Source organism: Medicago sativa, chromosome 1, assembly GCF_051527215.1.
Source record: "Medicago sativa cultivar Bolivia chromosome 1, Bolivia_mono, whole genome shotgun sequence".
Taxonomy (NCBI): Eukaryota; Viridiplantae; Streptophyta; class Magnoliopsida; order Fabales; family Fabaceae; genus Medicago; species Medicago sativa.
The window spans coordinates 37,183,476-37,203,602 of record NC_140749.1 but is presented as its reverse complement, the minus strand read 5'-3'; the positions used below and the strand labels follow the sequence as shown (position 1 = coordinate 37,203,602).

Below are 20,127 nucleotides of genomic sequence, written 5' to 3'. Positions count from 1 at the left end.
ACTTGTAGGATTTGGCTACAACTTTGCTTAGATGAAAAATTTCTCTTATGGGTGTTTGATTTGGTGATGGAACTTGAGGGTTTGTGAAATAAGAAAAATAAGAAGTGGAATGATAGAGACAGAGGGTATGAGAGTTACGGGAGAGAGAAATAATATGAGGTAGTGTGTGTATGCAGGGGTGTATGCTTTCATGACCATGGGGTGGCTATGGCTACCCCAAAGAGAAAAAAATTATTGAATAAGTAGGTGTATTTTTACATTTAGCTACCCCTAATAATATATAGTTGGCTACCCCAAGTTTAATTTTAGGTAGAATAATTTTTTTGTTTGATTTTACTTACTTTTCGATCGAACTTTCGATTATTTTGATCTCGCCTCCTAAAAACCACCCAAAAAATAGCAATATTCCTTGATTTTTTTGTTTATTGGTAAAATTTACTATTAATTTTAAAATATATTTTTTTTTGCTTTATATATGGCCACCTCATAAAAAATTGCTAGCTTCGTCGCTGTGTGTATGTTAAACTTGAGATTTAATTGAGGTAAAAGAATAACAAGGAGGAGGACGACAGGTTGAGACAAAGAAATGAAGAATGGGAAGTGATATGAAAAATTAGAATAAGAAAGAAAAATGAAGAAGGTTCTCAGTCTTTCTAATTTTATTTTTTTTGTATAACTTTATTTTTATATGTATATTTCTATCTATATGAAACGGTGCGTTTCAGCTATGTTCATACATTGTCTTAAAAACAGTCAAGAAAATCAAAAGAAATACACTTATAAGGTATTGTGCTTAATTTGTTTGGTACTCCTAGAGCTTGTGTAAAAACAATTGTTGTAATCACTCTTTGTAAATCTCTGGATTGAGATTAGGAAGTTCTCTAGGTTTGACGCAAGGAAATCTAGAACTAGATTGTCATAGTATTGTTGTTGTAATCAAATTTAGATTATAGTGGAAAAATCTCTTGGAAGTGCAAGGGGGCTAGATGTAATCCAATATTGTGGAGGAAACTAGGATAAATACTTTGTGTCATCTCTCTTCCCTAATATCTTTATTTAAATACATGTCTTTATCATTTGAAAGAGATCCAAAACAAAAAAATGGACCAACACAATTCAAACCATCCCTTGTGTTTTTGCCACCTTCATTAGTATCAAATCACACGAAGGAGGAGGTGTTCCAATGAATTTATATGCATTTTGATTTTTTGTTTGCTTCACATGAATGATGATGTTGGTATTTGAATACCTAAATAACTATGTCTCTTTTATGACATTTTGAATGTGTTTTGAATATTTTCACTTTTGAATGAATTACGCATGATTTTATAGCATTTTGAATGTTGATTGAATGTTGGGTGTGTATGAAAGTGTTTAAGTTTGTTTGTGAGTTGAGTGTATTAAGTGTTTTTGTATTGCATTCTGAATTCTGCATTTTGGTTTCTACTATTGCATCTTAACTCTTGATAGATGTATTTTTAGAAGTTTGGCGTGCTTGTGAGCAATTGAATGTGCCTAAAGCGTAATCTTCTTGTTTGTTGCTTAGGTTGAGCTCCTTAGGCCCATATCAACATATTGTATTTGTGTGAGAAGTTGGGGTGTGCATAGAAACTGGTTCACCTGACCCATAACCATAAATCAGGTTAACCAGATAAAAAAAGCCCATACCTTTTTCAATTTTCTTTATCTGGTCCATTTAAAAAGAGGGAAAAAGTTTGGTTAACTTTTTTTAGTAATCAGTTTTGACCCGAAACTGTTAACCCCAAATAGACACAGGTTAGAACATAACCCAAACAACCTCTTCCCTTCATAACTTTTGAACGTTGCCGATTCTCTCAAACGCGATTCTCAAAGTCAAAGGCGATTCTCATAAGGGTTATCAACCCGATTAAGGTCCAAGTCCACTCTTTCTTCACTATTTCCACTTGACAGATAACATAATAATTCTAAGTTTGCTAAATTGTATATTTGGTCCTTTCACTTATTTGTTGTCTTCATTTTGATTTCATAACTTATTAACGTTACGTTTTGGTCCCTTATCTTATAATTTGTTAGCCAAATACATCATTCCCGTTAAATTTTGTAAAAAAACTATTAATCTTCTTCATTAAACCCATAATTCAACACTCCTTCATTATCAAACCCCATAATTCATCAAAACAAACAAACAGAGGATCCATAAAAAACAAATAGCAAATCAATTGTCAGCGTGAAACAAACAGCAAAATAGTGGACTAACAACAAAATAGAGGATCCAACTAGAATTCATCACTTCCCACATTGAACATTTCAATCACTCATTCCATTAACCCCACGGATCTATCAAAATAAACAGCAACCCAAAAACCTCATCCTCATAATTTTCATCATCACTCTCGTCTCTCACATGAACCACCATCACAATTGTCACCGCACCACCACCATTTCTCACCGGCCGCCATCTTCGCCACCGTGAACAACACCACTCACCTCTATCTATCACGTAAGTTCTCTCTGTCTCTGTTTCTCTTCTCTGGATCGCTCCAATTCTTTTTTGTCCTTGTTGTTCATCTATCTCGTTCTCTCCCGATCCCTTTTTCCTTGTTCTCTCTATGTTTCTGTCTTTTTTCTTAAACTGTGTCTATCTTCAAGGTCGTTGCAGTTGCAGTTGCTGGTGAAGATATTAGAGGAAGAAAATGATGGAAAAGAAGCAGGACCATATTTGAATTTTAGATGAATTTGGCTAACCTATTATAAGTTAAGGAACCAAAACGCAACGTTAATAAGTTATGAAACCAAAATGAATACAACAAATAAGTTAAGGGACCAAATATGCAATTCAGCCAATTGGTTTTCACGAAGAAGAAAAAAAGGCTTAATTGAATGTTTGCTCCCGTAATCAATTTTTTGTTTTCATTTTGGTCCCATAACCACTAATTTTTACATTTTGGTCCTTCAAGTATAATTGTGTTAGCCAATTTCGTCCCTAACTTTTGTCAACAAAAAAAAATGGTCCCTGACCGTTAATTTTAACTTCAAATGTTTAAAGTGGAATACAAAGAATGTTGGTCCACCATAGACCTTATTAGTTCTTTTAATTTTTACAATTCGATCTTTTTTAATCAAAAAGTGACTGTTAGATCATAAAGGTTCATTGTATCTTACGGTATACCATCAATAGCTATTTTTTTCTCATTTCTTCGTCATCTTCTACCTCATCTTCATACCATCTTCATAAAATATCCAGAAAAAACCCAGAAAAATCAGATCTCAGAGAGAAGAAACGCCTATGCCGGTTTTGCTTCAAGGGAAGGAATAAAAAATTTAGTGGGTGTATAACTCTCATCAAGCTTAAAATCCACATAGAGCTCAACTAACTACAACAAACGAAAAACAAAGTATTATTAGAATCTAATAAAGTTAGCGAAATTCGATACAATAACGAAATCAGTAGTATATAGTTATTACTTACTTCTTGTAACAAAATGAGGTTGAGCTCCATCAGATCTGAAAACAAAAACAAAAAAATTGAATGAAATGAACTAGGAATCGTGAAAAGAAATGCATGATATATATATATATATATATATATATATATAGAGAGAGAGAGAGAGAGAGAGAGAGAGAGAGAGAGAGAGAGAGAGAGTATTGTCATTAGGTTTCGAGATTGTCGTCGCCAAGAGAAGAAACGATGTTGCCGCTTTTGCAGGAGCTAACACTCGAGACAATTTTTTCCCTAATTCACGGAGGTGCACCATTTTGGTGACTTTGGTTTTTGTTTTTGTTTTCGTCATTATGTCTTTTGCCCAAATTATTATAGTAGTTGTGTTTGTGAGGAGGTGCATCGATTTTTCAATTTTTTAATTTCTGGGTTTTTTTTCTGGATGTTTATGAAGATGGTATGAAGCTGAAGAAATGAGAAAAGAAATAGCTATTGATGGTATACCGTAAGATACAATGGACTTCATGATCTAACATTCACTTTTTGATAAAAAGGATGAAATGGTTAAAATTAAAAGAATTAATTAGGTCTATGGTGGATCAACATTCTTCGTATTATACTTTAGACATTTTAAGTTAAAATCAACGGTTAAGGACCAAATTGACTAAGAAAACCGTACCAAAATGTAAAAATTAATAGTTATAGGACCAAAATAAAAACAAGAAATTAGTTAAGATACTAAGGGTTCAATTAAGCCAAACCACTTTTATGCAAAAAAGAAAATGGATTTTAAGCACAAAAAACCGGTTTAGGACAGAAAACCGAGTTTAGGTAAAAAAAATCGGTTCATTTTAAAAGAACCGGATTAACAAAAACCCATTTTTTTTAATAAAGTGGTTACATGAACCGAACCAAAACATAAATATTGTCCGGTTTGGTTCGGTTCATTTTCCTTGCACACCCTGACTGAATAAAACCAAGCAGTTTAGTCTGAATGGCTTAAAGCGCCGCACAAACCAAAACCTTAACAAAATTCATTCATTGCAGCAATGGCGAAGGGTGACGATTCTGTACTGAAAAAGCATAACAAAAAGCTCAGGAAAAAACAAAACAGCAAGAATTCCGTATCTGCAAAGATTGCCGCTGTTATCGCCGCCAAGAAGCGCCGCAAGGCTGGAAAACGCCGCATCTGCGAGGTTCATTTCATTTTTCTTGTGTCTATGTGGTTTCGTTTTTTCATTCAACTGTTTTAGTTATTCAGGTTGCACTGTTTGATGTCAGTTTCTGATTCTAACGGATAACTTAGGTTAAGAAATTGACATAATGTTTGTTGAATTGCATAAATAACTTTTTTTTTTCTTCATGATATTATAATAGGGAATGTGTTTTAGTTTACCCTCTCTAGATGATCCATTCAATGATAGACAAGGGAAACCGGAATTCAAAAAGAAGGATCCTAAAAAGAAAACACCTTCCCAAAAAGAGAAGAAAGCTCCTGTTAAAGAAAAGAGTGTAGGCAACACAGTTGGTAGAAATGGCGCAAACAATATAAGTCACGATATAAGTCACGCGGAAAATGAAAACGTTGAGGTGAATCAGATGGCTGACGTTTGCTGCGGTGAACAGCATGATAATGAAGTTTCAGACTTCCCTTCCAAATTTGTTTTTTGGTGTCTGAGTGCAATTGAAAACGCACTGCGACATGATGATGCCTACACGGATGGAGAGGGAAACTCTTTCTTTCTTAACCCATGGGGATTAGAATTTTCAAAGCATTTTTCTACTGGTAAAGATCTGATTGACACCAGTGGAACCTTTGCTACTACGGAGCAAATTGCATGGATGGTTTCTGCGGCCGCTGATATTTTTGTTAGAAAAGAGAAACAAGGCTTATCATTAGACACCCCCTTTCTTTTGTTCCTCGTCCCTTCCGAAAAAAAAGCTGGCCAGGTTAGATCAAATTCATCTGTATGCTTACAATTTCATCTCTGATAAAAATCACTATGCTGAAACATGCATCCGACACCCTCTCAAGGGTAATTCTAAAAGTTTAAATTTGTACGCAGGTTCGAACAGTTTGCAAGCCTTTGAAATCTGTAGGAATACATACAGTGAGTGTTCATCCTGGTGCTTCCTTAGATCATCAGATTCAAGGGTAATTTGTTTAAAACTTGTCTTTTGTTTTCCATGAATATTTTGAGAATGTGCATGCACATAATTAGTTGTTTTAAGGTTTTCTCAGCTTACCCTTAATGGTAGCAAACTTCTTATTGAACATTTGTTTTGTCTTCAACAGTCTGAAAAGTTGTGAGCCTGAATTTCTCATTTCTACTCCCGAGAGGCTCTTGGAGCTTGTTTCATTGAAGGCAATTGATATTTCTGGCATCTCTATGCTGGTATGTTTTCTTTCCAATGTTTCATGCAGAGGATATGTATATATCTATGATGCACAAATACTCCTCGGATTAGGGGCGTCCCGGTGTCGGATATGTATCGTGTCCGACACCGACACATATGATTACATTGAATAATGTCATTTTCTTAAATTATTATCGGTGTCGATGTGTCCTCTCCGTGTCTGACTCGGTGCTTCATAGGTATATATCTACTTAGAAGAAGAAAGCTTATGCATAAAACGATGTTACAATATGTATATGTGTGTGTGTGTGTGTGTGTGTGTGTGTGTAAAAGAAGATCCTCCCCCGGTTTCTCTTCCTTTGTTTTTTTCTCTCGATCGTCTCTTAATTTCTGTCATGGTGTAGTGATGCCTATTTGGGATTCACTTGATTTCTATTTAGTGATGTAGTACTAGTAGACTCATTTGTGTCCACACTCCTTACCTAATAGTGTTGTAAAGAGTAAGCGTAGGCACGTAGTTTAGGTGAGGTTTACCCTGCTTTCACTTTAAATGTTGGGACCATACTTTAATTACCGTGTTATGTCTGTTTTCAGTTCTTTAGGCCTCAGAAATTATACAAACTGTCTTACAGGTCTAAGAAATGTGTTTTCCCTGAATAATCCACTCAGCAGGCTACAAATGTCTTGCATGATGAAGTATTCATCTACAAAAGATGTACCGTTTAATGAGCACCGGTTCCATTTTTCCTCTTCATATCAATCTAAATTAACTGCTGTTTGATCTCATTCTTCTTCCCCTCCAATCTCTGATAGTTCCCCTATTCTATCCCCATTGTCCCCATTCCCATCCTCTTCTCCACCAGCTCCTAGTCATGCTCCATCTTCTCCTCCTTCTCCTCAATCGGACTTGTATTGATTCTGAATTATTTGGCTGTTCAAATGTTCCACAATCTGTGCCTCTGGTATCCTCCAATTCTATTATATAACAGGTCCTTATGATTCTTTGTGTGCCTCCCTCCTCAACAACGAACTGTATTCCTCCTTATTATCCTTCCTCTATATTCCCCCTCATTTAATATTCATGTTTGTGCTTATTGTCTATCATTATAACCATATTCTTCTGCTTAGGAGAGTGACAATAAATAGGCATCTTTTAATTAATAATGGAAAAAATGTATGTATGGGTTTATATGAATAATGTATTACCTGTATTCTTTATAAGTCAGTTTCAAACATCTCTTTTTTATAATCTATTCTATTTATCATCTTTTATTAATTAGTTAATGTTTTGGTATCAAATAGGTTATTGATGGGCTCGATGCTATTTGTAAAGCTGGCCACGCTGATGCAATAAAATCCATCAAGAAGTTTATTTCTGGAAATCCTAGTCTTGTGGTTTTCAATGATAGCTTCAACCATACATCTATCCCAGTGGTTCGGCATCTTCTGACGGGACCTATTTGTAGAATATCTATCAATAATTCAATTGCTAGCTTAAGTTCGTGCATTGTACAGTCTGTTCAAGTGTGTACATCAGACGAAGATAAACTTGTTAAGGTAAATTTATTGCTATGCTAGCGATGGATTCTATTTATACGCCCTCCATTCCTTTTTAGTTTCGTTTTATGGTTATTTACACATACGAAGAAAAGAAAACTAATAAATTTTGTTACTTTTGATGGAATTATTTGTTTTTTCCTATATAAGCCTTGACTATTTATTATCTCGTTTCACACATAGTAGTCAATCCCGGATAGCGGTGCGTTGCGTAGCAGCCGACCCCAAAAGTAGGATAGCGTATAGCGGTATGACAAATAGCGGTCGCCAATATTTGATTATTTTTTGGACAAATTACATGAATAATACGATAAAGTACAAACAAACGTAATTAAATATAACACTCAAATATCATGAGACATTCATAAATCATAACATCAAAAAAAAAAAAAAAGACAGGGGAACAAATAAAAAAAAATCATAAAACAACAGAAAACAGAGGAAGGAAAAGAGAGCAGAGAAACCATACAACAGAGAAAGAAATAAAACCGAGGAAAAAAAAAGAACAGAGAAACCATCAAACAAAAGACAGAGGAACAAATAAAGAAAGAACATAGGAATAGAACAAAATGAACCTGAACAGTGGAAGAGAGGAAGAGATCGTGTGAGAACAATGGAAACAAATTGGTGAGGGCGAGAGCGTGACAGAGGAAGAGAGAAGAGATCATGTGAGTTGAGAACAGAGAAAGAGAGAAACAGAGAACAGAGAACAGAGATCATGTGAGTTGAGAACAGAGGTCCCCGGGTTGTGCTTTCCAGTTTGTGTTTTCCAATTGGAAGATAGAAGAGTGTGTTTCGCGGCACAGGTGAGAAGAGAGAAAGAGTTGAAAAATGTTAAGAGTTTAAGAAATCCCCAATTGCCCTAAAAAGGTTTTAAAAATCAAATAGCGGCTGAAGCAGCCGCTATAGCAGCTAAAGCGGCCGCTATCTGATTCTGCACCGCTACGATGATTACCGTAGCGGTTCATCGCTGCCACACCATGTGTGGCTGCTATAGCCCCGCTATTGACTACTCTGATTTCACATATTTCTCTCTCTACAATAGACAAATGGATATTACTGACAAAACAATAATAATTAGTGTTGTGTTGAATTTTGAAAAGGACTAGCAAGTATCCTACCAGAGTGAAAATTAACACATGGGGGTACCTTACTAACTCACCTTTTATCATTGTTTTTCTTGACGTTATTAAATGAATTAAATTACTTAAAGCTAGAGATAATTATATGAATTTCTCTAGTCTTTTTTGAGAAAAGATTTACCATTAAAATGACCTTGCTTCCCTCTTAATAAATTTAGAGAAACTTTTGTGTTCATTTGAAAAGATTTTCACCATTGCATGATCTCATTGTTCTACTACCATGTTTGAATTTTATCAAATAATTTTATTTTCATGACTTTCACAATTTCATCTTTCATAAACCTATGCAATTTTATTTAGATGTGCAAGTTTTAAACGCATTTGTTATTACTATTATTCTTGCAGAGCATTGAAGTCCTGCATCAATTTCGAAGCAGCCAGACTCATAGTTCAAACCTTCTATATATTTTGAGGAAGGATGTCAAGTGCCATAAATTGGTGAAGACTCTCAAATCCATGGGTTGTTCCACGTCACTCGATTCTGATGCAGCAACTATTAATGATAGGTAACACACCAAATGCTTTTATAAATATTTTGGTTTAATATTTTGCATTATGATATGTACCATGATCTCAAAACATAGCTTACAGGAAATCTAACCTAGCTCAAGAGAAGTCTACCGAAAAAATAAGTGTTTATAAGGGGCTATTGCTGCCATTTCAGCCATCGTTGGTTATTACAGCTTTAAGGAACTTTTGTAGTACAATGTGTGTGCCTATTGTACTATTTTCAAACCCCAATTCATTGTTGTGTTTGCACTACTAAGGTCTAGTGTTGGTTGGTTTTGTGCATTAGCAGTGACAACTGTCTTGGTTTTGTTAACAATGGTCCCTGCATTCTTCAAGAGTCTCAAACACAGGGTGGAATTGGGCTGTGAGAGAGCAATAAAATAATATTGATAGAAAGGTCGAGATTAAGTAGTACTAGTAGTATAACAGTGTACTCAGGGTCCCTGCATACAGCTAACAATGGTCCCTGCATTCTTCAAGAGTCTCAAACACAGAGTGGAATTGGGCTGTGAGAGAGCAATAAAATAATATTGATAGAAAGGTCGAGATTAAGTAGTACTAGTACACTGAGTATAACAAAACAGACAGCTGGCAGTGTGTGAATGGAGTGGGGGTCTTGGCAGGTCGAGGGCTGAATATTGATAGGAAGGGAGGGATGGTGTAGGAGGAGGTCATGGGTAGACGAAGATAATTTTTAATGCAAAGTTGGCTGCTGTTGTCCTTGTTGGTGGAGATTGCTTTTTACAATCCTTGTCCTTGGGTATCTTTCTATTGTTTTCTATCTTTTTTGCTACCGTTTGTGTTATCCCGAGGATTTCCCCCTGTTGCAAGGAAGTTAGGATCCTCTCCATTTCTCAAAAGAAATGGAAAGCTCTTTTACTATAGTTCAGTATAATATAAATCACATAGATGCTTAATAAATGTCACATATTTTTGAAATATGTGCTATTATACACAAGGTAATCAAAACCGGACCAGTCTCCGGTCCGATTAGTCCAAAAAACCGCAGTGTAACAGAACCGGGATTCAAACCGGAAAACTGGTAAAACCGGACAAAACCGGCGGTTTTGTCGGTTCCACTGGTTGAACCGCATATTGCAATTTTGTATGAAGAAAGAGGAAAAAAGTGGTTCAATTGACAGGCATGAAGGAAGATCCATGATTTATCTTTCAGATCCACAGAAGTGCAGCAAAAAGGATACACACACAAAGTGAAAGAAGAGATGAGGAGAAAGGAATAGGTGACGGCGCAGAACTGTAATGCAAAGAACAGACTATAAACTATGATGAGGGATTAGGGTTACTTTTACTTTTGAATGAAACTTTGGGTTGGGCCTACTATATGATTAAAACCCATTTGTCCACTACATATGTTTTCCATGCTTTAGCCGTAATTGCTATTCATCATGATTAGTTAATATATATAGTTTTAAAGGATTGAAATAAACCAAGTAAACTATGCTTTTATTCTAGGGAAGGTACACTATTCTTATTAATTCACAAATAACTTAATTTTGAATGGGTATTTTTTTTATATATTTTTCGTTATCATTTTAATTTTTACATTATTTTGAAAATTTTAGTGAAGTTTTAATTTTTAATAGTGTGAAAAATGAATATTATTTTTTTATTTTGTATATTTTTTATTATAAAAATAAAAAAATGTGTATTTAACTATTACCGGTTGAATCCCGGTCAAACCCTGGTCCGACCTTTAAACCCTAAACCCACGAGTAGACCGGTTTTTCGTCCGGTCCGGTTTTGATTACTCCTATTCTGTTACAAACTTATTTTCATACCAGTATCACAAGTTGTACTATAACCTTTATACTTTTATAGTTTTATTGCTTCACTTTATATTGAACTTTCTATAGTAACTTATGTACTGTTTTGTTGGACAGTGTGGATTCAAACAGGAGACTGGTTACAATGATTGATTTGGAGGATATCTCTACTGTGGATATAGGGATGTATGATGTAATAGCCCTACCTAGTCTTGTACCCTCTATGGACACTTACGAGCATATTTTGACAAACATGGCCCGTCAAAGTGTCAATGGTGTTTTGCATGGTTTCTTAACAAAAAGCGATACAGAACATGCTGGACCACTCATCTCAATTCTTGAACAATGTGGGCAGGAAGTGCCCGAGTCCTTGAAAGATCTTCATCAGGCATCAAACATGTCGGAAGATTGAAAGTTGAAGCTGTTGTAAGTTGTGATCAATTCCATGTTTGGAACTAGGGTTTGGTTCTTTGAATGGGAGGATGATTTGGTGTGCTAATTGGATTTCAGAAACATTGCATCCCCATAAAAACTCCCTTTCAGAAAATTTTGTAATACTGTCTTCGTTTAGAATATTATATTTTCTTGTAGCCGAGTGAAGGACAGTAGAATTTGGCTACAAAAGTTACGTCAAATTTTAGCTTTTAATGCATTTTTATTATCCTTATGTGACAAGCTTTGAGCCTTGGCACATAGGATCGAATTTTACTTTTTTTTTTTCTGAATTCTTTTGTACCCGTATCAAAACGAAGTACTTAACGTGGTAAGAATCGTTAGAAATCTTTCACCTTTTTTTTTTTTTGAGTATTATTTTGGAATGATAAATTAATGTTTATGATTAATATCCAAAACTCTTGAAACCCTCGTCCAATACAATTCTTAAGTTAATGAGTTTTATGGACACTCCCTTTAACAGTTTCTAACACTCACTTTTTATGTAATATACATTTAAGATTATTATAGAAAAACTAACATTAATGTTTCATTGGTATTGTAAAACAGTTTATATTTTCGAACAATTTTTTTTCCAAAGTGACATAATTTAGGACAGAGAGAATATCGTTTACTAAAGTAAAATTCAATAAATAAGGGTATATTAATGGCAAAAAACAATAAATGTTGCATTTGGTATAGTTAAGTGACAATTATTTTAAAAAAACAAAAAAAAAAAGCAAAAATGACAATTAAAACAAGACCGACGGAGTAGATGATATAGTGCATTTTTAAAGGAGGCTAGAGAAACCCTCAAATTCGTAAACATTTTGACACACAAACTCTGCAAAACACCATGTTTTAAAGGGGTTGAAGGTGAGTCCCATCTAGTTCAAATACGTTATCCATACGTGTTGAACCCAACAAAAGTGGACAACGTGAAAATATATAACAACAGCAGAATGTCTATATACAATTTGTGGGCCGATATGGACATCAATATTTACTAATTGTGTTTCCCATCATAGAACTGGGCATTTTTGGAGGATTTAAAAGTCTCCAAAAAATCTTTAGCCTTCTGCAGCTCTTCCTTCTGCCTTGATTTGTCCCATTTATGTTCAGCTGCCATTAATTGAATTACACGGGGTAATGCCCGTCTTGCTGCATCAGTGTCAAGGAAAGCAAGTCGAGACCTCCTTGCAATGAAGTCAGTGGCAGATTCACAATATTCATGACGAGCACAGTAAGCCACCTCAGCCTCCAAAAAAGGGTAACCATGAGCAAGCCGCTTACCCAAATTTTCATTCTACATACAAAACAAAATGCATAATAATATAAACCTTCCCTTGTATGAAACCATAAGTACATTGTTCATATAGAAAAATAATCAACACTTACAATAAACCATTACTAAAATGCACAGATTTTCGGTTGATTTTTCAAACTAGAGTAAGTCCAGGTAATATATAGAAGCTAACCTGAGCAATGGCGGCCACACGTTCACCCAATGTTCCATATGCATGAGACAAGTGTTTTGCTGATGCAGTGTCCATTACCCCAGGAACAACTTTTCCCCCATGTGTTAGTTTCATGCGCACATACTGTTGCGTGAGAACTGTAAAAGAAGCAGGATCCCACCCTTCGCCACCAACAATCCTAAGGTTGTTGGTCACACATCCACCTACTGGGGTCAGTTTCCCTGCCTTTATAGCTACATCAACAGCATCTTCAGCCATGCTGAAACACAATGTAATATTCATAATGGTTTATATGTGTAGTAGGAACGTTGCATGCTGGAATGGAACAATGAGATAGAAGGACATTAATGAATGAAGCAGGAAAACAAATATTTCATAAACGGATTAAGATCAGGGTTAGTTGGAGAAACAACATCAGGAAAAATTTCGACAACATCATGCATGAAAACAATTACCTGCGATAGGTGGTCCACTTGCCACCAGTGACGGTGACCAGACCAGGGTGCTCTTCAAAGACAACATGATCCCTGGAGATGCTTTCAGTATTTTTAGCCGATGGGTCTGTTGCTAGCGGTCGAATGCCACTCCAAGCAGAAAGAACATCAGAGCGTCTGACCTAAATTTTCCAGGCATTATTTTATCCTTAATAAGAATCTGTGTATAAGGGAGAAAAGCATCTAAATTGAGTGACAGTTCACCCCGATTATTTTTCTTGGACTTAATTATGTATTAACGAGGACAGACCCAGTTAATTGAAAACAAGGGTGGTGACATTCACCCCAATTATTTTTCTTGGACTTAATTATGTATTAACAAGGACAGACCCAGTTAATTGAAAAACAAGGGTGGTGACAGGGGTGTTGCTACAGATGGAATGATAGAAAACAACATCATTATCAATATAATAACATAAAAACAATGCAGGATACTATCATGACTTTGGCCTAAGATTATACATAATTATTTCCAAACAAGTATTAATCAAGGGAAGAAAAATGCAGAAAATACAATCTGGAGGACGCGCCGGAGTGTCAACGTCCTGCCATTGGCCATGCGTGCAGCTGAGGATGACATTTCGTCAAGGGTGGTGGCTGGAGAGATGGGGACAAAGTGGTGGAGGCACATCGATGGCAGGACACACAATGGTATAGAGTAGAGACATTCACCCGTGAAAGGCAGCGCTACTAAATATTTGGAAAAACTGATATCATAATTGAGGGCTGGGCCAATGGGCCCAAAAACAGTCTGCAAGCTTGTGGTATTCGTTAAAAGTCAGGCCGGCTATTCCCTGAATACGGTTAAGCTGCTAGTCCAACTTTGCATTCCAATTCCCACAAGAAGTTCCTTGAAAATAAATGAGATGCAAGGATATTGAGAATTCAGATTTTGATTCACATTCAGACGCCTCACCTAAACTCGTTCAAAAACTAACAATCAAAGAAAGATCGTAAAACCCAAAAACTGATTTCATAATGGAGGGTTGGGCCAACGGGTGCAAAAACTGTCTGCAATGCTTGTGGTGTTTGCTACAAGTCAGGTCGGCTTTTCCCTAAATAGCGTCTAGCTGCTAGTCCAACATTTGTCCATATTAGCATTCCAATTCACATAAAAAGTTCCTAGAATGAGATGCAAGGATAATGAGAATTCTGGTTTTGAAGGGAGACTGATCTAGATAAGGCCACGCAAGAGAAATATCCTACTAGGATCATTCTCCCTTCAAATGAATTCCAAGGTGAGAATGTTATTAGTGTTTGGAATGTGTTCAAGTGAGGCATTGGATGTGATTCAAAATAAGAATTCTCAATATACTTGCATTTCATTTAAAGGAACTTCTTGTGAGAATTGAATGCAAAGATGAACAAAAAATTGGACTAGCAGTTATTCAGGAGAGGTCGGCCTGACTTGTAACAAACCACAAGGATTGCAAACTGTTTTTGGAGGGTTGGGCCAACGGGTGCAAAAATTGTCTGCAATGCTTGTGGTGTTCGCTACAAGTCAGGTCGGCTTTTCCCTGAATAGTGTCTATCTGCTAGACCAACTTTTTGTCCATATTTGCATTCCAATTCACATAAGAAGTTCCTTGAATGAGATGCAAGGATAATGAGAATTCTGGTTTTGAAGGGAGACTGATCTAGATAAGGCAACGTGAGAGAAATCTCCTACGAGGATCATTCTCCCTTCAAATGTATTCCAAGGTGAGAATGTTATTAGTGTTTGGAATGAGTTCAAGTGAGGCAGCTGAATGTGATTCAAAACAAGAATTCTCAATATCCTTGCATTTCATTTCAAGGAACTTCTTGTGGGAATTGAATGCAAAGATGAACAAAAAGTTGGATTGTGCTATTCAGGAGAGGTCAGCCTGACTTGTAACAAACCACAAGCATTGCAGACTGTTTTTGGAGGGTTGGGCCAACGGGTGCAAAAACTGTCTGCAATGCTTGTGGTGTTCGCTACAAGTCAGGTCGGCTTTTCCCTGAATAGCTGCTAGTCCAACTTTTCTCCATATTTGCATTCCAATTCACATAAGAAGTTCCTTGAATGAGATGCAAGGATAATGAGAATTCTAGTTTTGAAGGGAGACTGATCTAGTTGAGGATTTCTCTCTCGTTGTCTTACCGAGTGTCGCGACTTATATTATTTTTTTATTGAATTTATTTCATTTGGTCATTGGTTTTTGCACTAGGTTGGAATGGGGAGAATAGGAGAAATAGATTATGATGATCATATTTAGAGCTGAAAATTATAGAGATATGAAAGTCAAAAGGGTAGGGTCTTGGGTCTAGTAATTTTAGGTCGCTTAGGTCATTAGGAGACTGGTGTCCCAATTGTCTCTTTCTTTTGTCTAGGCATTCTTTTCATGTTATCAATTTGTTGCAAATAGAATTCCCAGGGATGAGAGAGAATAAAATCCCAGGTTTGGCACTTTTTTTCCTCTCTTTTTATAAAATTCTTATCCATGGGAATTCTTTTTGCAAAAAATAAAATAAAATAATAATAATAATAATAATAATAATAATAATAATAATAATAATAATAATAATAATAATAATAATAATAATAATAAAATGAGTGCTAAGAAAGAAAAAAAAGAGACAACTGGGATGCCAACTCCTTTTGTCAAAAAAAAAAAAAAAAACTAGGACACCAACTATTAATGACCCAAGTGACCTAAACTAACTAGACTTAAGACCTTACCCTTTTTGACTTCCATATCTCTAACTGTTTTCTTCCTTTAACTACTAAATATGATCGTCATCATATATTGCTCCTATTCCGACTCTGTATAAAAAGCAATGACCGAAAGAAATAAAATTAAAAAATAAATAACATAAGACGCAGCACTAGATAAGGCAACGTGAGAGAAATCTCCTACTAGGATCATTCTCCCTTCAAATGTATTCCAAGGTGAGAATGTTATTAGTGTTTGGAATGAGTTAGAGTTAGGCAGCTGAATGATCAAAACAAGAATTCTCAATATCCTTCCATTTTTGCATTTCAATTCCCACAAGAAGGCCCTTGAGATGAGATGCAAGGATATTGAGAAATTTTGGTTTGGAATCAGAAAGTATCATTTGTTAGCAGTTAAATCATACCTTAACATTAAGGTAGTCAGATATGGCATCCAATATAAATTGTATTTCATCTTCATGTGGTTCTGGAAGAAAAGTAATGGCAGTGTTGGAATCTGTAGTTCCAGCGACAGTTCTTCCCAGCCAAGGCAGCATAAAAACAACGCGCCCATCCTTAGTTTTAGGAACAATTAAGCCCATACCCTCAGGAGAATAATAATCAGGGAGTATAATATGTACACCACTACTCGGACAAATCACATCTCGTACGTTTTTGTCAGCCATTTTCCTTACAGAATCACAAAATGGGCCGGCTGCATTCACAATCACTTTTGCATATGTATCAAACTCTTTGCCTGCATGATGCAAAATAATAAATAAAAACAATTAACAGCGGAACTGTTGAACTACTATTTTTTAAGCGTAAATCACAAACTTGCTGTGTAGTGTGCACCCACAACCATAGTATACACACTTGTAAGGAAACTGTATTCATTGTACTCAGTCCGCAACCAAATTGTCGCTCGATTCGCATGTAAAACAGTTATGTTTCCATATGAAATTAAGTAACTGCCGAGTATTTGAACAATCCTTGTGAATAATAATAATAATAATAATAATAATAATAATAATAATAATAATAATAATAATAATAATAATAATAATAATAATAATAATAATAATAATAATAATAATAATAATAATAATAATAATAATAATAATAATAATAATAATAATAATAATAATAATAATAATAATAATAATAATAATAATAATAATAATAATAATAATAATAATAATAATAATAATAATAATAATAATAATAATAATAATAATAATAATAATAATAATAATAATAATAATAATAATAATAATAATAATAATAATAATAATAATAATAATAATAATAATAATAATAATAATAATAATAATAATAATAATAATAATAATAATAATAATAATAATAATAATAATAATAATAATAATAATAATAATAATAATAATAATAATAATAATAATAATAATAATAATAATAATAATAATAATAATAATAATAATAATAATAATAATAATAATAATAATAATAATAATAATAATAATAATAATAATAATAATAATAATAATAATAATAATAATAATAATAATAATAATAATAATAATAATAATAATAATAATAATAATAATAATAATAATAATAATAATAATAATAATAATAATAATAATAATAATAATAATAATAATAATAATAATAATAATAATAATAATAATAATAATAATAATAATAATAATAATAATAATAATAATAATAATAATAATAATAATAATAATAATAATAATAATAATAATAATAATAATAATAATAATAATAATAATAATAATAATAATAATAATAATAATAATAATAATAATAATAATAATAATAATAATAATAATAATAATAATAATAATAATAATAATAATAATAATAATAATAATAATAATAATAATAATAATAATAATAATAATAATAATAATAATAATAATAATAATAATAATAATAATAATAATAATAATAATAATAATAATAATAATAATAATAATAATAATAATAATAATAATAATAATAATAATAATAATAATAATAATAATAATAATAATAATAATAATAATAATAATAATAATAATAATAATAATAATAATAATAATAATAATAATAATAATAATAATAATAATAATAATAATAATAATAAATGTGCAAAAATAAAAGATTATACTTCTAAAAATTAATTCTTCTGATTGTGCGTCTTCTTCCATACATTGTCTAATCTTAGTAAATCCAATATATAGAACAAACTTATGCTATAAAACGGGTCCAAGGAAGGGTCTGAGTCATTGCGGGTTAGTCACACAATAACAACTTCAACCCCCACATCAAGACTCCCCTGGAACAATTGGAAGAGCTTATATGGCCTTGTTGCTTACGTGGGTGTTTGATTAAAATTATAAAAATAGCTTATGACCTATCTAATATCTATATGATTTTTTTTGTGCTTATTTCAGTAAGTTTCTCATACATGCGTATGAAAATCAGTGAAGCGATTAGCTCTTATAGCACAAACTCTAATGTCATAAGTGCTTATTCAATAAATAAGTTCTTCATTATGTTGTTTATCCAAATGTGTACTCAATCAGATATAATAATTTATGCTATGTACTCAATCAGATATAATAATTTATGCTATAACCAAAAAAGTGAAAAATGTAGTAAACAATAGAGGTCAGTGGTAACAAATAGAATTAAAAGGTGTTACCGGTTAAGTTGTCCCTGATTCGTGCACCAACCATTCGTTCACCACCACCATCCTTCAATAGGGATACAACTTCAGCATGGTTTAGGACTGCTGCACCAGCCAATGCAGCTGTGCAAGCCAACCCAACATTAAGCCGTGCATCATTCATCTGGCCATCGTAATAAACAACTGTGCCCCTCAAGCTTCTACCTTTCCCCTCCGTTGCCAAAGTAGGAAAGAGCTCAACAGACTCTTTTGTAGAATAATATCTTGATAAATGCAAAAGCCGTGCTCCTGCTACCAGATCGTACATTTTCAAACCCATCCAGTAGTACACTACTTCAAACCAGTCAAAACAAGGGGTCATGCAAGGTAAAGCATTGCATAGGTGCGGTGCATTGTCGATAACCTGCTTACGCTCCTCAAGTGCATGGAATACTAACTTGAGTTGGCCATAGTCAAGTTTGAAGACAGCTTTCTCCAAGTAACGAACACCTAAGACCAAAAAAACAAAATATGATTTCAAAAGTCACAATCAGAGTAACAATGTAGTAACACTAATAATTCATTCAAGTTCAAAACCACACTCGTAATAACATTACTTCTATAAATTCAAAAGTTCATCATCTTTTTATTCAGTTGCAGCACTATCACATTGAAACTACAATGAATGCGAAAAATATATACTACGAAATTCGATTATCAAGATTGGTGAGAAGAATAACACGTGTGTGTACCTACCTCCATGTATGAGTTTTGTGGAGCGAGAAGAAGTTCCAGAGGAGAAATCCTCTCTTTCAACGAGGCCGACACGGAGTCCACGTGTGGTGGCATCTAAGGCAACGCCGGTACCGGTGGCTCCTCCGCCAATAACGAGAATGTCGAGAGGGTTAGCGGAGGTGGAGCCGATGAGGGACGACTGCTGAACTTGTCTGGACGGGAGGATGGCGTTTGGGTCGTGGATCTTCTGTTGGAAACCAGCGACCTGGGATCCATGATCGTTGGATGTATATGAAGGTGAGAGCAGGATCGCGCCGCCGTAAGCGGTGGCTGCGGCTACTCCGATGGCGGTGCTAAGTCGTCTCAGGCGAGTTGTCATGAAAAAAGTCGGAGAGAGAGAACTGTGGGACTTGTTTTTCGGTGACGACCGACAAGTCAAAAAGGCTGACCGGTTTCTACGAAAAAAGTTCCTGAAAATAAAATTGCTTTTCTGACATAGAATACTTCCTATTGACACAAGTAAATGACCAAATTACCCCCAGCGGTAGTTAACTACCTCCGGCATATGCGCCGGCAGTTAACTGCTGCTGGCTCCTCCAGAGGTAGTTAACTACCTCTGGCTTTGTTGCTTTTTATTGTGATTTTACGCGTTTCGGTCTAAAAATCAAAATAAATCGAAACTTATTCCAAATTCTACGAAACTTTACAGACAGCACTATAAAAATACATATAGATGATGTGCAAAATTTCGTAACATTCCAAATAAATCTCGATTATTTTATTTTTTCGACCGAAACACGCAAAATCGCAATTGAAAAAATAAAAAAAATCGACACTTATTCGGAATGTTACGAAACTGTGCACATCATCTCTATGTATTTTTATA

The 20,127-nt window shown here is 34.2% G+C and overlaps 2 protein-coding genes across 2 annotated transcripts; one reads left to right on the top strand and one right to left on the bottom strand.

Moving 5' to 3' along the window:
- Positions 1 to 4,422: 4,422 nt before the first annotated feature.
- LOC146954723 (P-loop containing nucleoside triphosphate hydrolases superfamily protein) lies at positions 4,423 to 11,447 on the top strand. The gene is made up of 7 exons (XM_085718007.1): positions 4,423 to 4,617; positions 4,799 to 5,371; positions 5,488 to 5,576; positions 5,718 to 5,817; positions 7,082 to 7,336; positions 8,824 to 8,984; positions 10,890 to 11,447. Exons 1-7 carry the CDS (start codon positions 4,471 to 4,473, stop codon positions 11,182 to 11,184), a joined length of 1,620 nt encoding a protein of 539 aa, XP_085574133.1. The 5' UTR covers positions 4,423 to 4,470; the 3' UTR covers positions 11,185 to 11,447.
- A 529-nt stretch (positions 11,448 to 11,976) lies between these two features.
- On the bottom strand, positions 11,977 to 19,713 carry LOC146954722 (glycerol-3-phosphate dehydrogenase SDP6, mitochondrial-like). The gene is made up of 6 exons (XM_085718001.1): positions 19,263 to 19,713; positions 18,543 to 19,016; positions 16,276 to 16,607; positions 13,138 to 13,298; positions 12,683 to 12,941; positions 11,977 to 12,510 (listed from the first exon to the last, which is right to left on the bottom strand). Exons 1-6 carry the CDS (start codon positions 19,618 to 19,620, stop codon positions 12,211 to 12,213), a joined length of 1,884 nt encoding a protein of 627 aa, XP_085574127.1. The 5' UTR covers positions 19,621 to 19,713; the 3' UTR covers positions 11,977 to 12,210.
- Between the last annotated feature and the right edge of the window lie 414 nt (positions 19,714 to 20,127).